At 33.6% G+C, this 23305-nt stretch overlaps 2 protein-coding genes and 1 pseudogene across 5 annotated transcripts; 2 read left to right on the top strand and 1 right to left on the bottom strand.

The window, feature by feature from the left end:
- Positions 1-5502: 5502 nt before the first annotated feature.
- Positions 5503-6218, top strand: LOC148768830 (mediator of RNA polymerase II transcription subunit 15a-like). The gene is made up of 2 exons (XM_088821154.1): positions 5503-5867; positions 5969-6218. Exons 1-2 carry the CDS (start codon positions 5644-5646, stop codon positions 6129-6131), a joined length of 387 nt encoding a protein of 128 aa, XP_088677280.1. The 5' UTR covers positions 5503-5643; the 3' UTR covers positions 6132-6218.
- A 383-nt stretch (positions 6219-6601) lies between these two features.
- Positions 6602-10608, bottom strand: LOC148768829 (SNF1-related protein kinase catalytic subunit alpha KIN11-like; annotated as a pseudogene).
- Positions 10609-11140: 532 nt separating this feature from the next.
- Positions 11141-23212, top strand: LOC105965073 (serine/threonine-protein kinase EDR1). Of its 4 annotated transcripts, none has more exons than XM_012989583.2 (17): positions 11141-11335; positions 12532-12925; positions 15503-15706; positions 16222-16413; positions 16575-16834; positions 17025-17141; positions 17261-17350; positions 18029-18124; positions 18510-18596; positions 20204-20321; positions 20869-21151; positions 21502-21625; positions 21717-21736; positions 22082-22238; positions 22363-22651; positions 22801-22873; positions 22966-23212. In XM_012989583.2, the coding sequence occupies exons 2-17, from the start codon at positions 12671-12673 to the stop codon at positions 23040-23042; spliced, it is 2442 nt and encodes an 813-aa protein (XP_012845037.2). In that variant the 5' UTR covers positions 11141-11335; positions 12532-12670; the 3' UTR covers positions 23043-23212. The 4 variants fall into 4 exon arrangements, with proteins under 4 accessions (XP_012845037.2, XP_012845033.2, XP_088678515.1 ...); XM_012989579.2 differs by having other exon boundaries at positions 17016-17141; XM_088822389.1 differs by having other exon boundaries at positions 11141-11411.
- The last annotated feature ends 93 nt before the right edge of the window (positions 23213-23305 follow it).

Genomic DNA, 23305 nt, shown 5'->3' with positions numbered 1-23305 from the left:
TAGTCATGATTAACAAAATAATTGGACTTTATTTGATGTTTGGTATTTTCAATAACTTGTCGGGTCAACCCGCAAATATTATTTTATCATGCCTTATCTTACTTTTTAGACATGTTTGTTTATTGAATCTTCCAAGGTCCAATAATACAATTAAGTTTCATTAGATTATTTAATTTTATCTTGGCTGATCTTATCTTCCCTACCAAACAAGGCAATAGTATATTACGTATATATATGTGCAGAACATACATCGATCTATATGTATGGTTGGTACATATACGTATGTATTGCATAATTATGTTATGTGTGCATGTGTAATGTTTTATTAGATTTATACATATATATTTGTATTTAATATATTATGTGTGTGAGGAGTATATGCTGGTTATGTGTATGTATATCGGTAGGTGATACTGTGTGTGTGTGTGTGCATATTCAAATTTGAAGCAAAATTTGTTGTTTGTTTAACTCTTTTTCTTTCCCGCAGATCTTATTGTTTGAACTATTATGTAGTAAGTTTTTTGCGGAGTCGACATTGTGTTCTTCGTTCAAAATAAGCCGTTCTTGTGTTGCAGATCTAAGCTTGTAGTAGCTCGTGTTTCATTATCGAGAATGAATGGTTTGAAATTAGAGGATCAAATGGATGTGTTTTCTCATTTGTGTTCTATCTTTTTGAGCAATCGAGCCGATGGAAAAATATTTGTGATCGGTGAGTCATATATACGTAGTCATATATAGTCAGATGTGGTCATATACACGTAGTCATATATAGTCACATGTGGTCATATACATGTAGTCATATATAGTCATGTGTAGTAATATGTAGTAATAATGTAATATATAGTTATGTGTTTTTTCCTGATGTATAGTGATGTTGATGATTGTGTTTTTCCAATTTCATGTTGGGTACTAATAGATTTAAATTGTGAATTTTGTTGTTGGTGTAGATAAATTTTTTTTTTTATATAATCAACGGTCTATATAATCGGTCGACCGTAATTTTGGTGTTAAAAGACAGTACATGACTACATATAACTATAATCAGTTGTCTATATATATATATATATATATATATATATATATATATATATATATATATATATATATATATATATATGGAATAAAAAACAAACAAGAAGAATTTTATTAAAATTAAAAATCATCTAAAATGATAAATGCATGTTCAGAAATGGTAAATGAAGTTGGTGGAAATGTTGAATGCTGTTGTGCGGAAATTATACATAAGGCCACAATAATACTTTTGCCTCTCCAGTAGGGTATCTTAAAGAAAGAATTTTAGGGGTGGGTCTAACCCTACATATTTTTCATATAAGGTGTGTGTATCAAATGGCCCCAAAAAAATAAAAACTCATTCTCCTTTTTTTTAATGGGGCTATTAGTGAGAAACCCCTTCTATCATTTTTTTTAATAAGGCTGGATCTAACTTCTTTTCTATTACTAGTGATAGATCCAACTTTTCTGTTATTCTAAGTTTACCCTCCCTTCTATTCATTCTTCACTACTTAAATACATATTTCATTTTTTTTTTCTTTTAATTATAATATTCGTTTATTTATTTAAAATAAAATATTTAAAAAAAACTAAAAACTAAATAAATTTTCTTCAGCTTTTCTTTCTTTCTTTTTTAGTGTTTAGTTTTCAAATTGGCCACCAAATTTTCGAAAACAACTACAAAATTTTCTGAAATCATCTACAAGTGTGTGACCAATGCTCAGATCCACCACATATAAAACATATATTTATGTTCTGATTTTGAGCTCTATTCGGCTTTTAAAGTTCATATACAAATCGTTTATGAATTCACTTGTTCCTTACTTCAGACAAGTGTATGACTTTTTGGTAATCCAAACGACTAATCAGTGTATCCCATTCTTTCTAGGGACCCTCATTCGATGAATAGCTCAAACGAAGGACTTCATCTAACTATCTCCTAATCAGAAACACAGTCTCGACCTTCTGGGCTTTACTTAATAAATTATCCTCGAAAACAACCATTCTCAATTGCTTACTAAGCGCATAGATCTTAACATCCATTCTCCAACTACTATAAATTTTACCATATACATTAAGTTGGGTAAACTCGAGTTTGCTCATGTGTTTCATCTCAAATCAAATACAATATGGAGTATTATTGTTTTATGGGAATGTAACATCCATAAACAATTTCATGAATATTTTTAACTTATTAAAACTTCCGGTCTAATAATTCATATACTACAATTCATGAATATTGCTTATTTGCTTACCATTTGTGTATCATGAGAGTACATATGGCAAATAAATAATGGATCAATTGAATAGAATTCTCCATTAGAGATAGACCGAAGTCTTCATGCAATTAAGACAATGAGTTTTTTTCCAAACACCAGAGACATAGCATGCTCAATAGAATTGATATAAAAGACAATCAAAACCGTATAACTTGCCATGATATAAATCATAATTATCATGTATATATAACTCGTACAAATTTCATGAACCAATTTGAAATGACTATGATAGTTAATTACCAATAAACTAAATAGATCTACAATGCAAAATTCATACAATCACATTGGGCATAAGTGATAACAAGTAAAGAACATGAGACAAAAGAATATATCACCAGACTTCATCACTTTGTATATTAAATCTCAAACATTGACATCATGGCATATAGCAAAATACAAAGAATCATATAGCGTGATTTAGACGGCCAAGTTCATGACAATATTTCATACTTGAACATGCAATACTTTTGCTCAATAATAAGATATCATTTCACATGCCCAGAGCAATTATTATATGAAATAAGAAGACATTTTAATCACACTATTCATAGAATAAAGATTGTCAATCAGATCATATTTTCAAATTATCCATGGTATAAATGAAGTAATGACTTGAATATAAACATACACTTCATATATTCCATGCCATTAAATAGATCTATCATGCATCTCTTACGAAATCAAAATTACAAGGAGATTAAAGTTTATTTGAAACGCTTAAATCCAAATATTAAGAATACATTCTTCCGAGATTACCGTTTCACATACAAACCGGGATCATAAGTTCTCCAAGTAACCTTGTCCCACAACCAATTACCTTTCCCCGAGCACCTCGAATTCTTCGAGTATTCTAGCTCCACGAACGATTGTCTTTCCACGATAACGGCGAGCACTTCGTGCTGATAACGTGTTATAAAATGGCATATTTATCTAGCTCTTATTTGGTGATTGTGTAATAATGCAGTAGAGTACAATGTAAACAACAAGACAAAGAGATAAAGAGAGAATGCAAATAACAACAATCTGTAGGGGGTTAATGGGGAGGGAGTTTTTCACATTACTATAGGTGTTAAACCACCGAAAGTTACAAGGAGGAGTTACAAATAGAAGTTCCATGCAAGTTATATCCTACACACATCATGGGACTAAAATGTGGAAAATTTACACTAGTTGGAGGTTGAAAAAACCCTCAAAGTGGTTAAGTTAGAAAACACCATATTCTAGATTATTTATAACATATGGAGATGTTCACTCACATTCTTTGTATTTTTTATATGGAGACGTTCATTCTAGTTATTGTACTGCTGCTTTGTCTGAAATCAAAGGAGAACGACACTATAAGCAGACAACTTGTTCTATGTCAACCAATGAAAGTCTTTTTAGTAATTCTTGGTAGGTTGGTTTTGCATACAGCATATTTGGATTTGGAAATAGTCGGTGCCTAAAATAATATATAGATGCCTTTAAATCGGTAACTAATCTGCTCAATTAAGAAAAAAATAAATAAAAAAATAGATGAATGGTTTGTCCCACATCAAAATTAGTATATTTTTAGTGCGGATATATAATCAATTAGAACTAAAGTATTGGTTGCTCAGTCCAGTTGCGCGGGCTCGTAAAACCAAGCGAAGGCACCAAGTTTGATTTATACATTGGTATAGGCGGTGTGTTATGTGTAATTCAATCTCCCTAATTGTTAAAAGAATACAAATTCATCTCTTATGGGTTGCATGGAATTTAGAAGTCAATGACTTGGGCGATGACATCGGCAATTTCATTAAAGAGAATTCGAGCCTTGTTGATAAAACTTGCATGGAGTCGAAGATGAAGCGTCGACTGGATGACGTGTGTTGGGGTTAAATACCTAACATGCTCGGATGACGTGTGTTGGGGTTAAATACCTAACATGCAAGTGCACGTATCGCAAACAAGTAGTAAAAGTGGACTCGTGAGAGTCGGATGTCGATCCCACAGGGAATACTCAATTTATCTAATCTTAAGTACCAAATTCTAACAATTATGATTTTTATCCAGCCTACGCAAAATTGTCAAATCTAATCAACTAAATAATTAAACTAATTATGAAAGCAAATAAACACGAGAAAATATCAATAAAAACGGACCTAGGATTTTATCTTCCCCCTATGCAAGAATTGCTCACCCAAAAACCCCTCAATTATGAAATAATTGATTCATGATTATTAACCCGAGACACTAATTTACTCATAACCCGCTGTCGCGTGTATTATGAGTCTATTATTCATATAGTCTATGCAAACAAATTATGAATAAAGCATTAACTAACAAGTCTCGTAAATGGCTACCTAAGGTGATATATGTATGTCTACGACACCACATGCAATTGACACACTCATCCGGTGAAAACTACTCGAAGGTTCTTATACTTACCGTCTAATAATCAAAATAGCTATGTCGAGTCAATCCCAATAATCACAGATAAAGCACATAAATTGATCAAGTTCATGCACTAACAATCATAACAAGTATAAAAAATAATCATAAAATCATAATTGCATAATCTCAAGAAAACGGGTTCACCATCCCCACATAGGGTTCCAACAAAATCCTAGATTAAAAACTTAGCTACTCATGTTCTCTACGAAAAACATAATAAAAATATAAAAAGACATAGATTAAGAAAAGATAGATAAAAGAAGAATTGTGATGAAGATTTGTCAATTCTCCGTCTTCGATTCTTCGTTCTCTCGCTCCTCTCGCTCCAAGGTTGTCTCAAAAGTCCTTTGATTCGTGCTTGGTTTGGGCTTAAATAGATGTCCAAACTTGGTAGAAAAATTTAGGTTTCCTTGTGTGATTAAAAGTCCACAATTGTCTCCAGCGTGTTTTGGCGCGGCCGCGCGAAAATCAGTGCAATTCTCACACGGCCGCGCGAGAATCACCGAAACCTTCTGCCCAACTTCTGCAGTTGGCACGGCCAAAAATAGGCTAATTTTGGCACGGCCGCGCTGGCCAATTTTCAGCATATTTTGTTTTCTTCCGTTTTTGCCCGTTTTTGACCTTTTTTGGCTCGTTTCGTCCCTGGAACTTCCAAATCGTCAAGTTGTACCTAAAATACAATAAACCACTCATTAAGCATCATTAAATCAATAAAAGTATACAAAAATCCTCGTAAGAAAGTATACATTGAGTGTAAAATATATGTTCAACAACGTGGTATCGAATGAAATGGGATTTTTCTCGAGCGAAAATAGGATAAAGCGATAGCGAAAAGAGGTATCTTTTACTATTAATAAGCATTATGTTCTTCTTGCAAAAGAATATTCTCGATTTGAAATCAAATATAATTAATGCGTGCTTAATTATATAGCTTGTTATGGGTGTGCTGATGGAAGAGATAAACGAGATCAATGAAATGCTTATTGAAGTGGTGGTAGATGTGAAGAACGTGGGCGATGAAGGTGGGATCCTCGTTAGGTTTTCGTATATACCCGTTGGATTCTCAAGGAATATTCCTAATCTGCTTCTGGAGTTGATTGTGAGCGCTGATTATCCCAACTCATCTCCTACTGTACCGGAATCGATGCCTATTGGTTGTGGGTGAGAATTTTAACAACATTGATCCATCGCTTTGAAAAAAAAAAATTAATTTCGAAAGATACAAATAAAATTTGATGCATACCAAATCTTTTGATGTACAGTGATGAATGTATGTGGACGAAGGCAAAGTCAAACTTCGGTTTATCGATTAAGAAAATTTCCGAGCCTGTATCGATTAAAGAAATGGCTCGAGCGTGGGATTTTTGTGCTCGGAAAGTATTTCATGAGTTTGCGGAGCAAATGGGAGGAGGTAACTTCAGTTGAAGATATGGCAATTGGGAAAATTGTGCAGTTGATGTATGATGTACATTTTGTGAAGGACTTTTATTTATTTATTTTCCAAAAGAGACAAATAAAATTTGTTTTTTAATAGTTATACGAAACATGGAAGATTCGAATAAAACGAGTATTTACGTTTAAACATTTAGTTTTTGATAATTCTAAAATAATTGAATCGGTACAAGGAGAGATGATTGTAGGGTATTAATACTATACACCACGAGAGCACGAAAAAATGCGCATATATTAAGGAAGAGAAATGGATGTCCGCTCAGTTGTTGCAAGTCCACTACATAGAATTGATTGAAAAAATCACGACCGCTGATATTTGAAACGAACATAAATAAAAAACCGTCGATTCTTTAAAAAAAAAAAAGCACGACTCGATCACCGGAATTTTGAACTTGACGGCATCGTTGGATCTGAGAGGTAATCACAAGCAATTCATATTGTGGTTACCTATTCTCTTCCATCTTACATTCAATCTGTGGAAAATGTTTAGAATATCCAACATTGTCTGATGTGGCGATGCTTGAGACTGGGAATATCGAGATTGAATAAATAAAATAAACCGACAAAAAAAAAAAATCGAATCTTGTGACATTTATCACATTAAAGCTGAGTGTTGTCCAATTATTGTTATGGTCAGGATAAATTGATCGTGTACATGTCTGAACATTATTATCCATGTGTTCCTGCATGTATTCAGAGTATCAGAAAATCCGCTTATTGAATATTTTTTCCCCGTAATTACCGTATTTATATAGCTTCGATCTACAAATAAAAATAAATAAATAAATAAATAAATAATAGTAGTTTTACTTGAATTTCTCGATTACAATCATACGCATTGACATGGCGTTGAGAGCGGTCATGCCGTAAGATAGAGTACGTAACTGTAACCTGGATTACCGAAAACATAATATTCTATTTAGGCATAATCAATTAACTAATGATCAATGAGAAAAGTTAAATTAAATGGTGAGACAGCTTCGCCACCTCGTTTTGCAGACGACTCTGAACTGATCCGACCACTTCACGGACATCAAATCCCATTTCGACCATTTTTTTCACGGCATCAGTATCGATCTTTTGTTTTTTTTTTCTGCATAAAATAAAATTGAGGAATATACGTAAATAAATAACCTTCTACATGTTATGAGCATGAGTCGAAACAATTATATCTAAGAGAAAAATATGTCCGAAAACTTTTCAAAAGTGTAACATGAAAATTGTACTTACCTTATCTCTTGTACTAAAACCACCAAGTGATGAAATGGCAATGTACGGCGGAGGATGCTTCCTAATCCATGGATGACTACGTATTTCAGGAATCGATATACGTTTGATCGGATCAGCCCACAAGTATAGAAATTAAATCACGTGCATTTTCAGACAACTGATTCGGAATAGAATATACTGCAATCTACTCTGCTCGAAAAAATAAAAAAAAATACTACTAACACGAGATGAAGTTAAAATTAGCTGGATAAATCGAAATTATTTAATTTTCTAATCACATTTATTTTCGATTATAAACTAGGGAGATTAACATCATCAAAGGGAAGCCTTCCACACAGAAGCGCGTATAAGATAACGCCACAACTCCACACGTCTACCTCGGGACCCGCATACAGTTTTCTGCTTAGAAGCTACTGAAAATATAAAATTTTCATTCATATTGAAACTAATATAGATGATATATATATATATATATATATATATATATATATATATATATATATATATATATATATATATATATATATATATATATATATGATAATTTTTTTTAAATTTATGTGTTATTAGACCTCAAGAGCAGCGTAATTTGGGCTTCTGCAGCACGTCTTAGGAAAATGCCCGACAGTGTAATATTCCCTAAACCAAAATCGGCCATTTTGACATTATTTTCGGAATCCATGAGTAGATTTTCTGGCTCGAGGTCACGGTGAACAACCAAGTGTTGATGGCGATATTCGACGCCTGAGATTATCTAAATTGCAATAAATTAAAAAACAAAAATGAATCATAAACTAAATTATGTGTAACGAAATATGTCTTAATATCATTTTGTTGTTTGTTTCGTAGGTTTGGGTACGAAATTTTACCTTTAATTACGTTTTATGTTAATTTCGTAATAAACCTACGAAATTAAAGCTAGTACTTCGTATGATTTTACACGAAATTGTACCTTAAATTTCGTGTAGTTTCATACGAAATCCCTTAAATATTGTCTTTTAATTTCAAATATTTATGCAGGAACTAAGAGAACAATCTCACGATCATAGTCACTTCTTTGAACGTAATATATTTCAAATATTTATGCAGGAACTAAGAGAACAATCTCACGATCATAGTCACTTCTTTGAACGTAATATATTCTATATACGATCATAGTGATGCACGGGATAACATTTTAAAATGAAAATAATTATTAGTCTAATACATGACAATAAAAATTATAATAAAATTTAATAGTGATATCAGTAACAACATTAACATTTATACAAAATTAATAATGCAAACTCATTTCGAAAAAAAATAATATAAACTTAGTTGTTATAATATGACATTGGTCATTTTATATATGAAAGGAAGATATTTTGACTATAACCCTAGACCTAAACCTAGGGCCAAATTTGTCAATTACTATTTCAACAGTTTTTTTATTTTTGAAAATTATTTCAGCAGTTTTTTTTTCCCCCCATTTGATTCGATCAATTATTTTGTAATTTTTTTTCCGTCCAATATCTTTATTTTCTTGATTTTTTTTATTAGGTACACGATAATTTCTTATTTCCCTGCATATTGGTTAGACGTTCTGCCACCATCCGAGAAAAAAACACAGCACTCACAAAAACCGCTACAGAACTGAACAATAAATTTGGATGAAGAGCTACAAACGAGCAGAAGTATGCAAAACTATATTACTTTTAGCTCAAGTAGGAAGTCAGTTTTTATTTTCAGCGAGCTTTCTACGAAGCCTGCAAATTTCTTTTGTTCGTTTCAAAAAAATCATATGCTATATGTTGTTTTACTTCTACCAGTTTTTTATTGTGTTTCATCATGTTTCTATTGAATTTATTTATACAACCTGTTGCCATGTTTCGCAGGATTATATAACAAACATAGGTATTTCTTACTACCTTTATTGTTGTGTATTATGATGTGTGTGTGAGTTCATATAATATACAACTCTGTTTGTTGATCTTTTTATTGCTGTGTAGATGCGATTTTTATTGATATTTCATCCAATACTGCAATATAGGAACTTTGATCTTCATATAGTTTATTTCTTCTCTAATTTATTGAGATTGCAGTTGCAGGTTTTGCACTTCCTTCGAAAGTAAAGAGCTAAGAAGCCTGTCTTATTTGTCCCGATAGACTCCCAAAATTAATCTTGATATGCTTCAATATGTGTTCAAGAATTTGAACCTTTTTTTTTAACACCTATCGATTCAGAAAGTAGAAGAAAAAAAAATTTGGACAAGAATGGCTCTGCCCATTAAAGAACCCTGATGTAAGAGACAAGCTTGTCATATTCAAAATAAATTTCTTGGGCAAAAAAAACATTTTTTTTCTGCAAAAAATTGCCATGCCTCCCCAAGAACAATCTTATGCAAAAGTGAAAATATGGTCTGATGATTTCTTCTTCTTCTCTTTTTTTTTGTTATTTATTTTTTATTTTTTATTTTGATCGGGAACATAATTTTATGAAATATTTCAGGCAAATTTTTGTTATTTGTTTCTTTTTGTTGTTCCCTTTTGTCATTGGTTCTGGACAAACTATATATGTAATATGTTTATTTGTATAAATTATCAACTATCTTCCACTTCATATTTTGTTAGATTTTAGCACCTCATTTTCGTCCACTATGTACATAACCGCCCCATATGTTTCTAACAACAGAACTTCTCCTTAATTCCATCTGTTGTGATCCGATTTGCATTTTCATAATTTTAGTATATTTGAATTTAGAAGCTCTTCTGCAGAGTTTTAGTACTAGTCCAACGAGACAACCTCCGTCTAAAAGTATTATTGGGGAATGTTTGAAGTTATTGCTATTTTATTTTGGTATTACTATAACAGATCATTTCCGTACACCTCGGCCATTAACTCATTATTATTCTCGGCACAGATTTAGAGTTTACGAGTTTTCGCTCTATGTTTTTTCTGTAATATCTGATATATACATAGTAATTGAAAAATATTCTTTTAAGAAACTCACAACAAATGTATTAATATTGCTTTTCTTTGAGTTTTATAGTTTCTCCAGTTGTGGAGACGTTTTATGAATCTATCTTGACGATTCTGGATGACAAAACGAGATCATGGTTTATTTAGGTCCTGCTGTTTTCCTTCTCTTTGAACTTGGCGAGACATGGCTTGGTCCATCCTTATCGGGTCATCTTTAAGGCTAGCAACCTCCTGGCCAAACCAGCCTCCATCAATTTTCATATTTGTAGGTAAATGTTGAAGATATCAACCATAAATGATTGATAAATGCACATCTCGAATCCGGTCTAAAATAAATTAACATAATTTTCTACTAGACTGTCCAATAAATTGAATTTTATTTTGTATTAATTTTGTTTTCAATCGTATAGGTCAAGTTACTGGTAAAATTATACTTGAAGAGTGCATAGCAAATTGGACTAAAAAAATACTAATATCTTAACGTAGATTCAAATATTGGTCAAAGGAAATTTATGACAGAACCCAGAATAAAAAAAAAAAAGAAAAAAAAGAAATGGCTGTTGAAAAGACAGCTTAAAATTAACATATTGTACCCCGTGCATAATAAGTTGTACATTTGGTTCAATTTTTGAAAAAGGGAATAGAAAGCAGCTTCATCACTCCCCACTGGATCCATTCATAACCGGTGGCAATTAATTCTTCTTTTCTCCTCTCCCAAAAAACCCAAATCCAGAAAAATAAGTACCAATTATAGCCGGACACAGCAAAACACCCGCTTCCCACACTCCCCCACTATATATATATTCACACCGCCGCTCATTTTTTTGTTTCTACGATTCAATTATTTTTAGTTAGTTGAATCCGATTCCAATTTCATTTCAATTTTTTTTTTCTTCTTCTTCCAAGTTCGGATGCTGGGAATTGTTGCTTTCAGAGTTGGTGGATTCAAATGTGAGCTGAGCTTCTGGTGCTAGGATCTTCTGGCGCGGTAAAATTCCTCGATCCCAGCTTGTGTGCTTTGGATTTGGAAGTTGTTGTTACCTATTTTTCCCATTTCAATTTTGGTTAGTGGATTTGTGTTGATATGGTACTGAATTTGAGTGATCGGAGCATTTTTTTTGAATACGAGTTAGTTAAATTTCCTTGTTTTGAGTATGAGTTAGTGTTATTGAAGATCTGGGAACTCGATTTCGTCTCGTGCCTTCAATTCGTAGTGGTTCGTTGTTGGAAATTGTGTTTTTTTTTTCTTTCAAATTTTCGATGGCTGCGCTAAAATTATAATTGTTAAGGGAGGAATTCAATGGCGAGCAATGGAGTTACTTGCGTGAAATGTTTGTTTGTTAGTTGCATATGTGCTGTTGTTGTTTGTCCTGAACTTCAATTTTGAGAGGGGATTTTCATGGAACGTCACCTTTTCTATATTCGGTGACTATCTTAAGTATTAATGTGAGGCGAAGCTGATAGCAGAATGTGCTTCAGTATACTTCAAATGTTAATTGAACCTTTGAGAGACCAATTGTTTATGAGATTAGAGTGGATGATATGATATCCGCACTGAATGTATACCCCTTATTATTGGGCATAACAAGTTTATTGCTGATTGTTAACTGTAAAGTCCAATTTCTTATTTTTCTCTGGAAATGACCATACAGAATGGCCTCAATAAGTCTTGCAAAACATTCTACATTAATGGTCAACAATCCAATTTCTCTTTTAATTTTGAGATAACCATACATGGACTTGTCTCGATCAGTCTGTCAAAATATTCTACATTCTTGGTTAATAGTATTCATGTTTAAATTGACCACTGTGCTAATGTATCTGCCAGGGAACGTCTATTACTAGATTATTGAAGTGGTAATCTGTTTGTTTTCCACTTTTGTCTCATTTTGAAATTTTCCGATGTACAATTAGTTGTGACTGGTTATTCCCTTTGTCTTTTACATTTTGTCCCTTCCTTTCATATTTTTCTTGTTTATCTGTCCATTTCATTTGAGTAATTGTTAAACTTATGATATTCAAGTATCTTTCATTCTTCTGTATTTGCTTCCCCTCTTATTCTGATCACCTTAAACCATTCTTTCCATTTTTACTGATCACCTTGAGTTAAAAGTGATGCGCTATTTATCATAGTGAAGGGAACTTTGAATTTGAATTTAACTCTCTGATGATTTTATTTTTCAGGTCATATGGCCTCCAGCACAAAGAAGCTGGTAAGGGTGTTGATACATCAATGAGTTCGTCCCTTCACTGAAACAGTGCAACTAATAAGTAGTTCTATGGGATAGAAGTGGTACAGAGATGGTATTGTATTTGAAGAATTATGAACATGGAGGATAAGCGAGATGATATTGGACCTTCAGAGCAGAGGTCTCCTAGTACTACATGGTGGCCATCAGATTTTTCGGAAAATTTTGGATCTATATCCTTGAACTCCAAGGATGAAAATATGAGGAATAAAGAGTTATCCGACAAAGTAAAATATGATCGATTATCATATAAAAGAGCATCACAAATCCTATGGAGCACAGGAATGCTTTCTGAACCAATTCCAAATGGTTTTTACTCTGTCGTTCCTGTGAGTTCTAAGACGAATCTCATAAGCCGCATGTCATTTTATGCCTGCTTTCAGTTTTGTCATTCTACGATCTTTTGCTTAAATTAGAAGATGAACTTCTAATTAGTTTGAACAGCTAGTTTAAAATAGCCTGCTTAATAAAGGGAAAACTAATACTGCATGCAAAAAATGCTTCTTCTCATCCTAGTAGGGTGGTTGGTTTAGAAGAATTTTCAACTAATAACATGGAAAGACTATTGTAGTTTAAACCCCAAAAGACTTTCATAAGGGTAGAATCTCGAGAAGTCCATTTCTGGTGATTACTGTTGGCACTCTTCCTTGTTCAAACCTTAGAATGTCATGTCCCCATTTTGTTAACATGTAGGAAATTAGTTGGGGCCATGAGTTTTGGTTTTTTCTTTTGATGATGAAGATTGGGTCTAAAATCAAGGATATGCTCTTCACATCATATTCTACAAAAACATTAGCAATGGAATTGGCGCAGTATGACGTGCTGTTGTATTTGTACGTAATCAACAGAAGTTGGCGAATTATTGGTTAAAGATCAATTAATGTGCACATCCTAGCATATGGATGCTTTTATTTCACCATCCTATAACTAAAATAGTTCAAGTTTATTTTAGCACACTCTGAATCAAAGCATTAGACAATGTCCTCTGAATTCTTCACTGATTTTGATTTCATGAATATTCTTGAAATATTTTGTCTTATATGGGGCTTCTTATGGGACCCGTCTCCATCTGACTTCGTGAATATGGTTTAAAAAATAATCAAAAAGGATTATTAAGTTTCTAGCAGTTGCTACCTATTACCTTCAACCTTCAGTCATTCCTTAAAAAGAACAGAACAGTTTGTTATTGGTCTCTCCCAATTAGAATTTCTTGGAAGTAAACAAAGATGACCCAGAATTACTTTGTTAGCTTGGGAAGCTAGAGTAACAATCTCTAACTAAAGGAGATGGTCGCCTGCCAGTCCTTTCTCGTTTCCTGGTAGTTGTCAGTGTGCTGTTCTAATCTTCATTTTTATGTTTTCAAGTTTTAACTTTTCAAAACCTGGTGATTATTTCCTCATTATCGAATAGCTTATTTTTAATTCTTTTGAAAATACACCAGCACCATTGACCATTTCGACATTTTTTTGGACAATATCCCCTAGTCAGAAAACAAAATCTATTTCAAAGAACATTTCTTCCATCCTTTGCTAGTCTGTCAGTGATTCACATTTTCTGTGTTCAATTTGCATATCAACTATTGATAAAACCTTGTAAACTAGAAAGAGAGGGATTTCTAGTATCCTACCTCTCATATACTATTGTTATGGAAGTCCTCAACGTTAAATTAATGGGTTTTAAGATTTATTAAGGTTCTTAGAAATTAGAGGGTGAAAATTAGTGAAGAATATTGACTTCCGTGTTAAAGTTATAAACCCCCATCATCTTGGATTATCTTTTAGGTGCGTAAGTTATCAACATGCAATTTTAATTTAGTTTAATTTTTTTATATCATTGATGTAGAGAAACATTTATGAAGATGAGCTTTATAATGTTTACGTATTTCACATAGAGATTGCAGTCACTGGATTATTTATTTTAAGTTCAACTGACGAATGATATTTATGAAGGTTCCAATTGGATTTCTAGTATTTAATGGAGTTCTTTATGGTATGAAACTTTGTGATATGCTAGAAAATGATATAATACCTAAATTCACAGTCAGTGAGGAACACAATAAGTCCTATCTCCATGAGTCAAATTTCCATTGGATATGTTTAAAGAGCCAGATAAGTAGTTCTTGTGGTTGTTTCCATCTTAATAGAACTATAATAAGGGATTTTCGTTGTTATTGATATTACATTTCAAAATTCATCTTCATTTCACAGCAACTAGTCAAGACAGGTTTAGTTTTCACATGCTTCCCTCTGTCATTCTACGTTTAACTTTGGAAACCCAAATCTTTTGAAAAGAATACGAGATCAAAATGAATTCGAAACCGAGCTCAGCTGTAGTTTTTTCTAACTTTGTATTTTCCCAGTGGGACTTGTTGTTCTGAAGACATTGATCCTATTCCTGAATGTTATGATATATGACCAAGGATTTGTACTCCTAAATATGAAAATCTCCGAATCTTAATCTTGAGCAGCAAAATATTGATCTTAATCTTAATCTCGCTCACACCGCTTTTTTCGTGTTACACATTTGAAGTATGTAACTGGAACATGAAATGGAAATTCTATTGATTGTGGAGTGGTATCATCAATAATCTTTTAGAATTGGAGTTGAAAAACAGGCTTCTCAATTGTCCTTAACAGAGTGCAAGATATTTATTTGTTCTAAAATGCTGATGTTAAACTGTATTTTAATTGAAGTATCTTTCATTTTCATCGCTTGAGCCGAGAAAGACCTTAAGTCCTGCCATGAGTGTTGTTGTTTCCAGAAATTACCTGCCCCACTCCTTAAGAAAGCCAGATACTTGGACATTTTTGAGTTATATATCCATTCCTGATTATTTCATAGCCTGTTTTGTTTAAGGGTTTATTATGTTTTAAGTAGCAATATTTTAACAGTATTTTCCCTGGTAGGATAAAAAAGTCAAGGAAATGTATGAAGATGTACCAGCTCTGGAGGAGCTTCATGCTTTGGAGCTTGAGGGTTTGAGAGCTGATGTTATTCTAGTAGATGTGGAGAAAGATAGGAAGCTTTCTATGCTGAAGCAGTTAATTGCAGCTCTGGTTAAGGGTTTGAACACAAATACCCCCGCTGTGATAAAAAAGATTGCTGGACTGGTGAGTATAATTTGGTTAAAAAAAAAAAAAAAAAAAAAAAACTCATGTGCACTTCTGATACAGATTTGACAAAATATGTTTTGCTTTGGAGTTTGACATGTTGTTTTATTTAGTTTACCTATTACCACAAGAGACAGTAGCAGTATTATCTCTTATATGTTTAGATTTGACTAATATCATCACAGTCGTATGTTTTCCCTCCTGTAGCTCTTGAAAAGATGAGGCAGGAAATATAGCTACTTTGAATCATCTTTTGTCTGCTTTCTTGTTATATTATTTCTTAAGGCTTGCCCACCCGGAGTTCATATTGATTTAGGGCTTGAAGTGTGTTGATCGGGTGGCATTTTTTTTTTTTTTTTTTTAAGTGTTTTCTTTTTAAATGATGGATTGAAGTAGTGCATATTCACCTGTTTCTTTATTTAATTATTCAGTTGATTTTTCTGTTCCCTAATCATGTTTATGCTCATTTGGTCTTTGCATATAACCGCAATGTGGAATTTCTGACCTTCGAATAGGTATCTGATTTTTACAAGCGGCCAAACTCAGAACTAAGTCCCAGAAAAGCTGCTCAGGAGGATACCCCACATATATCTGAAAATCGAGGAGTGCAGATGCTGGGGCAAATAAAGCAGGGTTCGTGCAGACCTCGAGCAATATTGTTTAAAGTTCTTGCAGATACTGTAGGACTTGAAAGTTGTCTAGTGGTGGTAAGACTTTTTAAAGTGATATTACATATGTTATTCATTTTTAAGACTCTGTCCTTGCCTTACATTTAACTCGGAATTAGCTTTGATAGTTTAGAAAGTTATTTTGAACTTGTCCACTCAGCTGAATATTATCTTGTGAACATTTGGATTTGTTTTATTAGGGTTTACCTACTGAAAGAGATTCTGAGTGTGTGGACTCGCACAAACATATGTCTGTAGTAGTCGTGCTGAATTCTGTGGAATTTCTGGTCGATTTAATGCGATTTCCTGGCCAATTAATCCCTCGATCAACCAAGGCTATCTTTATGACTCACATATCTGCTGCCGGGGAGAGTGATTCTGCTGAAAATGATTCATGTGATTCACCAATGGAACCAAATAGCCCTCTTTATGGGGTTTCTGAACGAGTTGATCCTGAGAGGTTAGCAGCTAAGCCTCTTCTGACTTGCAAACCAAATTTCTATTGGACCATTCTTAGCATTAAATAAAGCTTCGTAGAAACTAATACGATCTTTGATGAGGCCATTCATCTTTCTAGAAGAGAAAAGATTGCTGTTTGATTGGTACATTCTTTGTATATTTCCGAACTTAGTTATTTTAAGTCTCTGCAGAGCTGAGAAAGAAGATGGCCTGCTATATCAGCGGAGACTAGAAGCTTCTTCAAATGCAGCAGGGCCTTCATTAAGGAATATGATGTTGCGGTCAAATTCTGTTGATACAAAACTGAGGTACTATTACTTCTCAATGCGGCAAAGCCTTTTTATAACTTGACACAATCATTCTTAATTCCCCATATATAAATTTTGTTTCATGATTCATGATATTGTCTTTCATGGTTTTGTTTCAGCTTATCGCACAGTGAACCTAATATAGCTGCTACATTTTGGCGAAGGAGCAGGAGGAAAGTCATTGCCGAACAAAGGACTGCAAGTTCAAGGTTTAACAAAATGTTGCTTATTGGATCAGACTATATATGTACATGTATACATTAGACAGATACCGTGTTGATTGTGGAGTGTGGACCTTTGCTTTCTAGAAACCTTTTGCTTACAAATACAAATAACATGCTCCCACGCGTTGACTTTAACAGTGTAGTTGAATGATTTTTACATCAGCATCTGCATTTTTATGAGGATCTGACAGTCAATTATTCTTTCTCCTGAAAAGATGCTTTGTTGCTTAGTATGATGAACTGACAGTCAATTAGTTAAAAACTATTGGTGACTGACTGACTGGAGGTTGGAAACACTAAAATAGTAAATACTCTTTGAGCATATTAACACCATATATAACATAGTTGATGTTGTATCTCTCCTCTTTTTTTGCTTTACATAGTTCATTTCACTGATGATTTCCCATACTACTTAATAGAATAACAATGGAAAAATAGTTCATTTCACTGATGATTTCCCATACTACTTAATAGAATAACAATGGATAAAATAGATAATACTCTGGCTCCTGGTCTATCTGAAGTATATGGAAGCAGTTTTCTTTCTTTATTGGTCATGGTGCCATACCATTCATGAATATTAATTTTTATGTTTTGTGGACTAGAGCATCGTTTTCTGGCTGAAATTTGTTTTGCACTTCTAAAATGTTTGAAGTTTTCCAGCCCAGAGCACCCTTCACTTCGAGCACATGCTCGATCTATGCTTAGTGGAGATAACAAACCATTCAAGGATTATCCTGACGCCATTGCTACATCAAGGTAGCTTTTGTTGGTTTTATTAATTTACCTTTTGCACATCTTTTAGTGTATTTTGTTCATTTCTGCAAACTCAGAATTAGTTTGATCAGCAAAATATGGTTTTTGATCTGGAAAATCGCCTCATCTCTATTTTTTTTGCTTCTGATACTTTATATTGGATTGCCTTAGCTTCATAAAATTCTCCTTCGTGAATTTATGAAGAGAAAACAAATTATTTGCATAGAGAATTGTACAATAATTACATAAGTATGTGTCAAAGTGTCTTGCTCAAATGTTATTTGAAACTGATTGGTATAACGTACATAAACTCTGAATTTGCAGATTAGCTTATTCTGTAAGTAGGGATTTACTGAGTTTGAGTTTTCCAAATAAAATGTTTCTGCAGGTCAGAAGGTGCATCAACATCAGATGCACGTAGAATAAGAAGAAGAAGCATTAGCATGACTCCGGAAATTGGTGATGACATCGTTAGGTAAGTACTATCTTCCACATCATTAAAACACTATTAATTATTTAAACATGAATTGGTCATCTGATTTTTGACAAGCTCCTCCAGCATAATATTTTCTGAGTAAAATTACGCTTGGTATTTGGCCACTGTGATATCTCTGATTCACATATTTTCGTAAAAAGTGGATAAACTGTTGAACTGTTCACCCAATTCCTTTTTCGATTTTTTTGGTATGAACTGCTTAGTAATCTAGTAAATGTTTAGGAGGCCTTCTTTACCATGTCATTCACCGCTTTTCCCATGGCTGCCATCATATTGGATTGTCTTTGTCATAGAAACTACTCGCTTATCCTTTATCGTATATGTTTGACTTTAAACAGTGTGCAGCTACTTTGGGTAGCTCCTCCACCTCCCTTGACCTGCTCAACTTAGTCTTTGAGAGAGCTGAATTTCTTCGCCCTGCATACGTAAACACATACAACAATAGATCTCACTTTAAACAATGTTAAACTGAAAGATAGGAAGACAGTTGGTCAATTAAATGAGTTCAGAAACAACAAGAAGTTAGGTAGGGTACACCATTAAAAGAGTGTAAATTTTCTGAATTTTTTTAAATTACCTAAAAATGAATGGCTCAGTTAGTTTTCGACCTTAAAAAAATTATCTATGCCTCAAACTTGTGGTCTATTGCTGAATGCTGATATCTACTTATAGTTATTGTCTCATGGTCTTAGAACTGAATGTGGAGTATTTTCCAAAACCATGTTATCATATCGCATAATGTATCGCATATCGTCTTCCTCTCGTATTGTATTGTATCGTGAATTGTAAGATACATGACAAAATCTGATGAATGGCACAAAATATAGAAACATTTCAGACGTGTACAAGTTAACATTTTAAAATAAATCTAAAAGCAATATTCTAGTTATAGAGTCAGGGATAAACTATAATATTTGATTAAATAACATCAAAGTTCAGTTCCAGATCACTAATTCTTGAAAAAGAATCTACCACATTATCTTCAAGATCAATATCACTCATAATCACAAAATCCACCCCTAGTTGCACCTGAATTGTGTCAAAATCATACCAAAAAGCTTGATAAGACCTGAATCGCGAAAAATAGCGAGACACAAACACACCAAAGTCGGCCTGAATCAATGTACAGCAATTCTATGTCAAAATCACAAACAAATCATATCAAATTGAGATTGAATTACCCCTTAATTGATATAATCTCGTATGAAGAAAATTGCTATTTAGTAAGTAAGATTTTTCAGTATTTTTGGGATTTGTTTCTGAAGAAATTGAAGAATAAAAAACTCGGATTTTATTTAGGATATGAATAATTGGGGGAAATAGCGAATACAAATTTAGAAATTTTGTATCGTGCATATTACGATACGCACGATACGGTACAATAGGCTGTCCGAGTCGTATGATTCACTATCATATTGTATTGTATCGTAGGATATGTATCCGTATTGTATGGTACTAATGATGCTGTTCCAGAAGCAAATACGATGTAGTTGCATCACATGTTTACTTCGAAATTGTTTACATGGAATGGTTAAGGTTACTTAATTCTTTCCATAATGTTACTTAGTTTGTTCTATGTTTGTAAGGGCTGTGCGAGCAATGAACGAGTCCCTGAAGCAGAATCGTCTTCCAAGGGAACAAGGTGAAAGCAGCTCATATTCCTCTGGTTCAAAGGACCAATATAGTGCAGGTCAACTGAAAGATGTATGTTTCCTTTTACTTGTATCATATTGGTGCTTTTTGTGTCCTTCTCTCGCTGCATTAATTTGCCACATAGTTATAATTTTTTTTCTTCCTGCCAAGGTGTGCTTTAAGGATATTGTCTTGCTTTCATGAACCCATTGTGGTATCCTTCTGCTCTGTATTTCTTTCTCATTTCTTACAACATAACTGTGTCTGTCTTATATTGGATGGATATGCTTCTGCAATTCCCTTGGGTTGAACTTATATAAGTCAATCATCACGAAAATTGTTGTTCTTAGCTACATGCTGTTTCGCCATGCCTTTCTCTCTATGTTTTAATTTTTAGAACTTTACTCCGATAAGCAGTGAAACACTTTACATACAGTTCTGTAATGATTACTGGGGCAAGAGAAATAAAAATTGAACATAACATTAACATTTTCATTTAGTTGTTGTATCTTGTGTACGTCCCACAAGTTTGTTTTTGGTCCATCGGGTATGCAAACATTAACTTATTTTAAAGTTTCTGGTTAGCCTATAAGTAGCAATGACCTTGTACTGTACTCAGGTCACAGATATTCAACTCGACGAACATGAGAAACTGTCTGGTGGAACGCCAGCCTTATCCAGACAGCACAGCTCCCAAAAGGCAATGTCATTACCGTCATCTCCACATGAGCTCCAGAGTCAGACTCAAGAAAGAAGTGGAATTCCCAGTTTAAATGAAGAAATGGTTTCAACATGGTACAGAGTTCTTGAGTTACCTATCTTCCAACAAAAGCCTCCGCTACCATTTGAAGAGTGGAATATTGATTTCTCAGAGTTAACTGTAGGCACTCGTGTTGGGATTGGTAAGAACTGTCCCTACTCCCTTCTCTTACTATTGATACTGATAAAAGCCCAAGACTTAAAAAGTAACAAAAAAGCAGGTGAAATGGCCAGGTGGAGCCATTTACTTATCTTCTGAAAACTGAAATTTTATTAGACAATCTACAAGTTTTATATCCAATAAGCAACTCATGTTTTATGTTTCTGATCTTGAGTTATGGATTTCCTCTTGAATGTGGTGAAAGAATATGACTATGAGTGTTCGTTGTGCCATGAATCTGAAAGCTATCTTCATATATCATTTTTACTTATAGCTTACACTTGATTTTCTACAGATGTGTAATGTTATTCATTTATAATGATATATTTTCAGGATTCTTTGGGGAAGTTTTTCGCGGCCTTTGGAATGGAACTGAAGTTGCTATCAAAGTGTTTCTCGAGCAAGATCTCACTGCTGAAAACATGGAGGACTTCTGCAATGAAATAGCTATCTTAAGGTGTGTTACTTCGTTTCTATTTGGCCATTTGATTTTCTTCTGGTATGTAGTTCTAACTTCTACATTTTTCTTTGGTTCTTTATTTCTCCAGTCGCCTTCGTCACCCGAATGGTACTTTTTTCTTAACCTGCTTTATTTTGTACTATGTACTTATGTTTACCAATTTGATTTTGGTATGCACTATGCATTTTAGTCAAGACTTGTGAGAAAATGCGTTGGAAAACGAAACTGAAGCTCATACACTTAAAAATAACTGATGTGTAATAGTCAGTATTGGTATCAGTCATATCCAGTGCTTCATGTTTAATGTAAGAGGGAGGATGCAATTCAGAATCAAATAAAAGTTTCAGTTATTTCTAGTAAACTTTGTTAGCAAGGACCAACTTCTGAATCACTTTTTAACGTGATTGTGTTATGGCAAACGTTGGGTGATTAATTCGTGTAATTTTCCTCTAGTTATATTATTTCTTGGTGCTTGCACAAAACCTCCACGGCTGTCGATGATAACTGAATACATGGAAATGGGATCACTGTATTATTTGATTCATCTAAGTGGTCAGAAGAAGAAATTGAGCTGGCGGAGAAAAATCAAGATGATACGTGACATATGCAGGTTTGTTATGATTTCTTCTGTCCATCGAATGTTTCTTTGTACAAGGATTGTTTCCCCTCAATCAAAATGTAGTTACTACTTGGTTTTTGAACTTCATTTCTTTCTCCTACTGCTGCCAATTAAGGGGGTTGATGTGCATACATCGCATGAAGATTATTCATCGTGATCTGAAAAGTGCAAATTGCCTTGTGAACAAGCACTGGACAGTTAAAATCTGTGATTTTGGGCTATCAAGAATAATGACTCATTCACCAATGAAGGACTCGTTTTCTGCTGGAACACCTGAATGGATGGCTCCTGAGCTTATTCGTAATGAACCCTTCACAGAGAAATGTGACATTTTCAGTCTTGGTGTTATTATGTGGGAGCTATGTACTCTAAACAGACCGTGGGACAGAATACCACCTGAACGTGTATGCTACAATACTCGGTTTTTTTTTTTTTTTTTTTTTCTCTTCCCTATCTATTTGTCATTTATTAGTTGTAGATTTTCACCACACTTTGCTGGTAATTTTTCATTACTGAAGAAATTCATTTCATCTAATTGTCTTGCATTGGTTAGGTTGTGTATGCTGTTGCAAACGAGGGATCACGGCTAGAGATACCTGAAGGGCCACTGGGCAGGTTGATTACAGGTATTTTACTTAAATTGAGTTGTTGCAAAAGTAAATATTCACATTTGCATTTGGGGCAGTTAGAATGTTAAACATTTGAATCTTGATTGCAGAGTGTTGGGCGGAACCTCATGAACGACCAAGTTGCGAGGAAATTCTGACCCGCTTGCTGGACTGTGATACCAGTTAGCTAATCATGACGCGCAGTTCATTGTATAGAGAAAAAAAAACACAATGCTGTTGAGTTTTTTATCATGTGTTTCGGCTCCAAATTTTGAACTTGTGTGTGAATTTTTGATATGCTAACGTTCTTCTATTGTCGGTATGAAATGGAAAAAATTTTAATCGTTTTTTGTGCAATCAACACTTTAATTTTTCTGCTGAGTGTTGGTTCAGATCCAAGTAGCTAGATATTGACCGCAAAAAATTCTCATATACTAGGAAAAAAACCAG

The sequence above is a fragment of the Erythranthe guttata genome, chromosome 8, assembly GCF_056151865.1.
Source record: "Erythranthe guttata isolate IM_541 chromosome 8, IM_541, whole genome shotgun sequence".
NCBI classification, from domain to species: domain Eukaryota; kingdom Viridiplantae; phylum Streptophyta; class Magnoliopsida; order Lamiales; family Phrymaceae; genus Erythranthe; species Erythranthe guttata.
The sequence above is the reverse complement of the archived record's forward strand: the minus strand, read 5'-3'. Positions and strand labels throughout refer to the sequence as shown.

Excerpts from the sequence above, each read along its gene's own strand:
- LOC148768830 (XM_088821154.1), top strand. The coding sequence starts at position 5,644 with ATGGGTGTGCTGATGGAAGAGATAAACGAGATCAATGAAATGCTTATT. Across the intron at positions 5,868-5,968 it reads TCGATGCCTATTGGTTGTGG|TGATGAATGTATGTGGACGA; the intron begins GTGAGAATTTTA and ends TTTGATGTACAG.
- LOC105965073 (XM_012989579.2), top strand. The coding sequence starts at position 12,671 with ATGAACATGGAGGATAAGCGAGATGATATTGGACCTTCAGAGCAGAGG. Across the intron at positions 18,125-18,509 it reads GACGCCATTGCTACATCAAG|GTCAGAAGGTGCATCAACAT; the intron begins GTAGCTTTTGTT and ends ATGTTTCTGCAG. Across the intron at positions 21,152-21,501 it reads AGGCACTCGTGTTGGGATTG|GATTCTTTGGGGAAGTTTTT; the intron begins GTAAGAACTGTC and ends ATATATTTTCAG.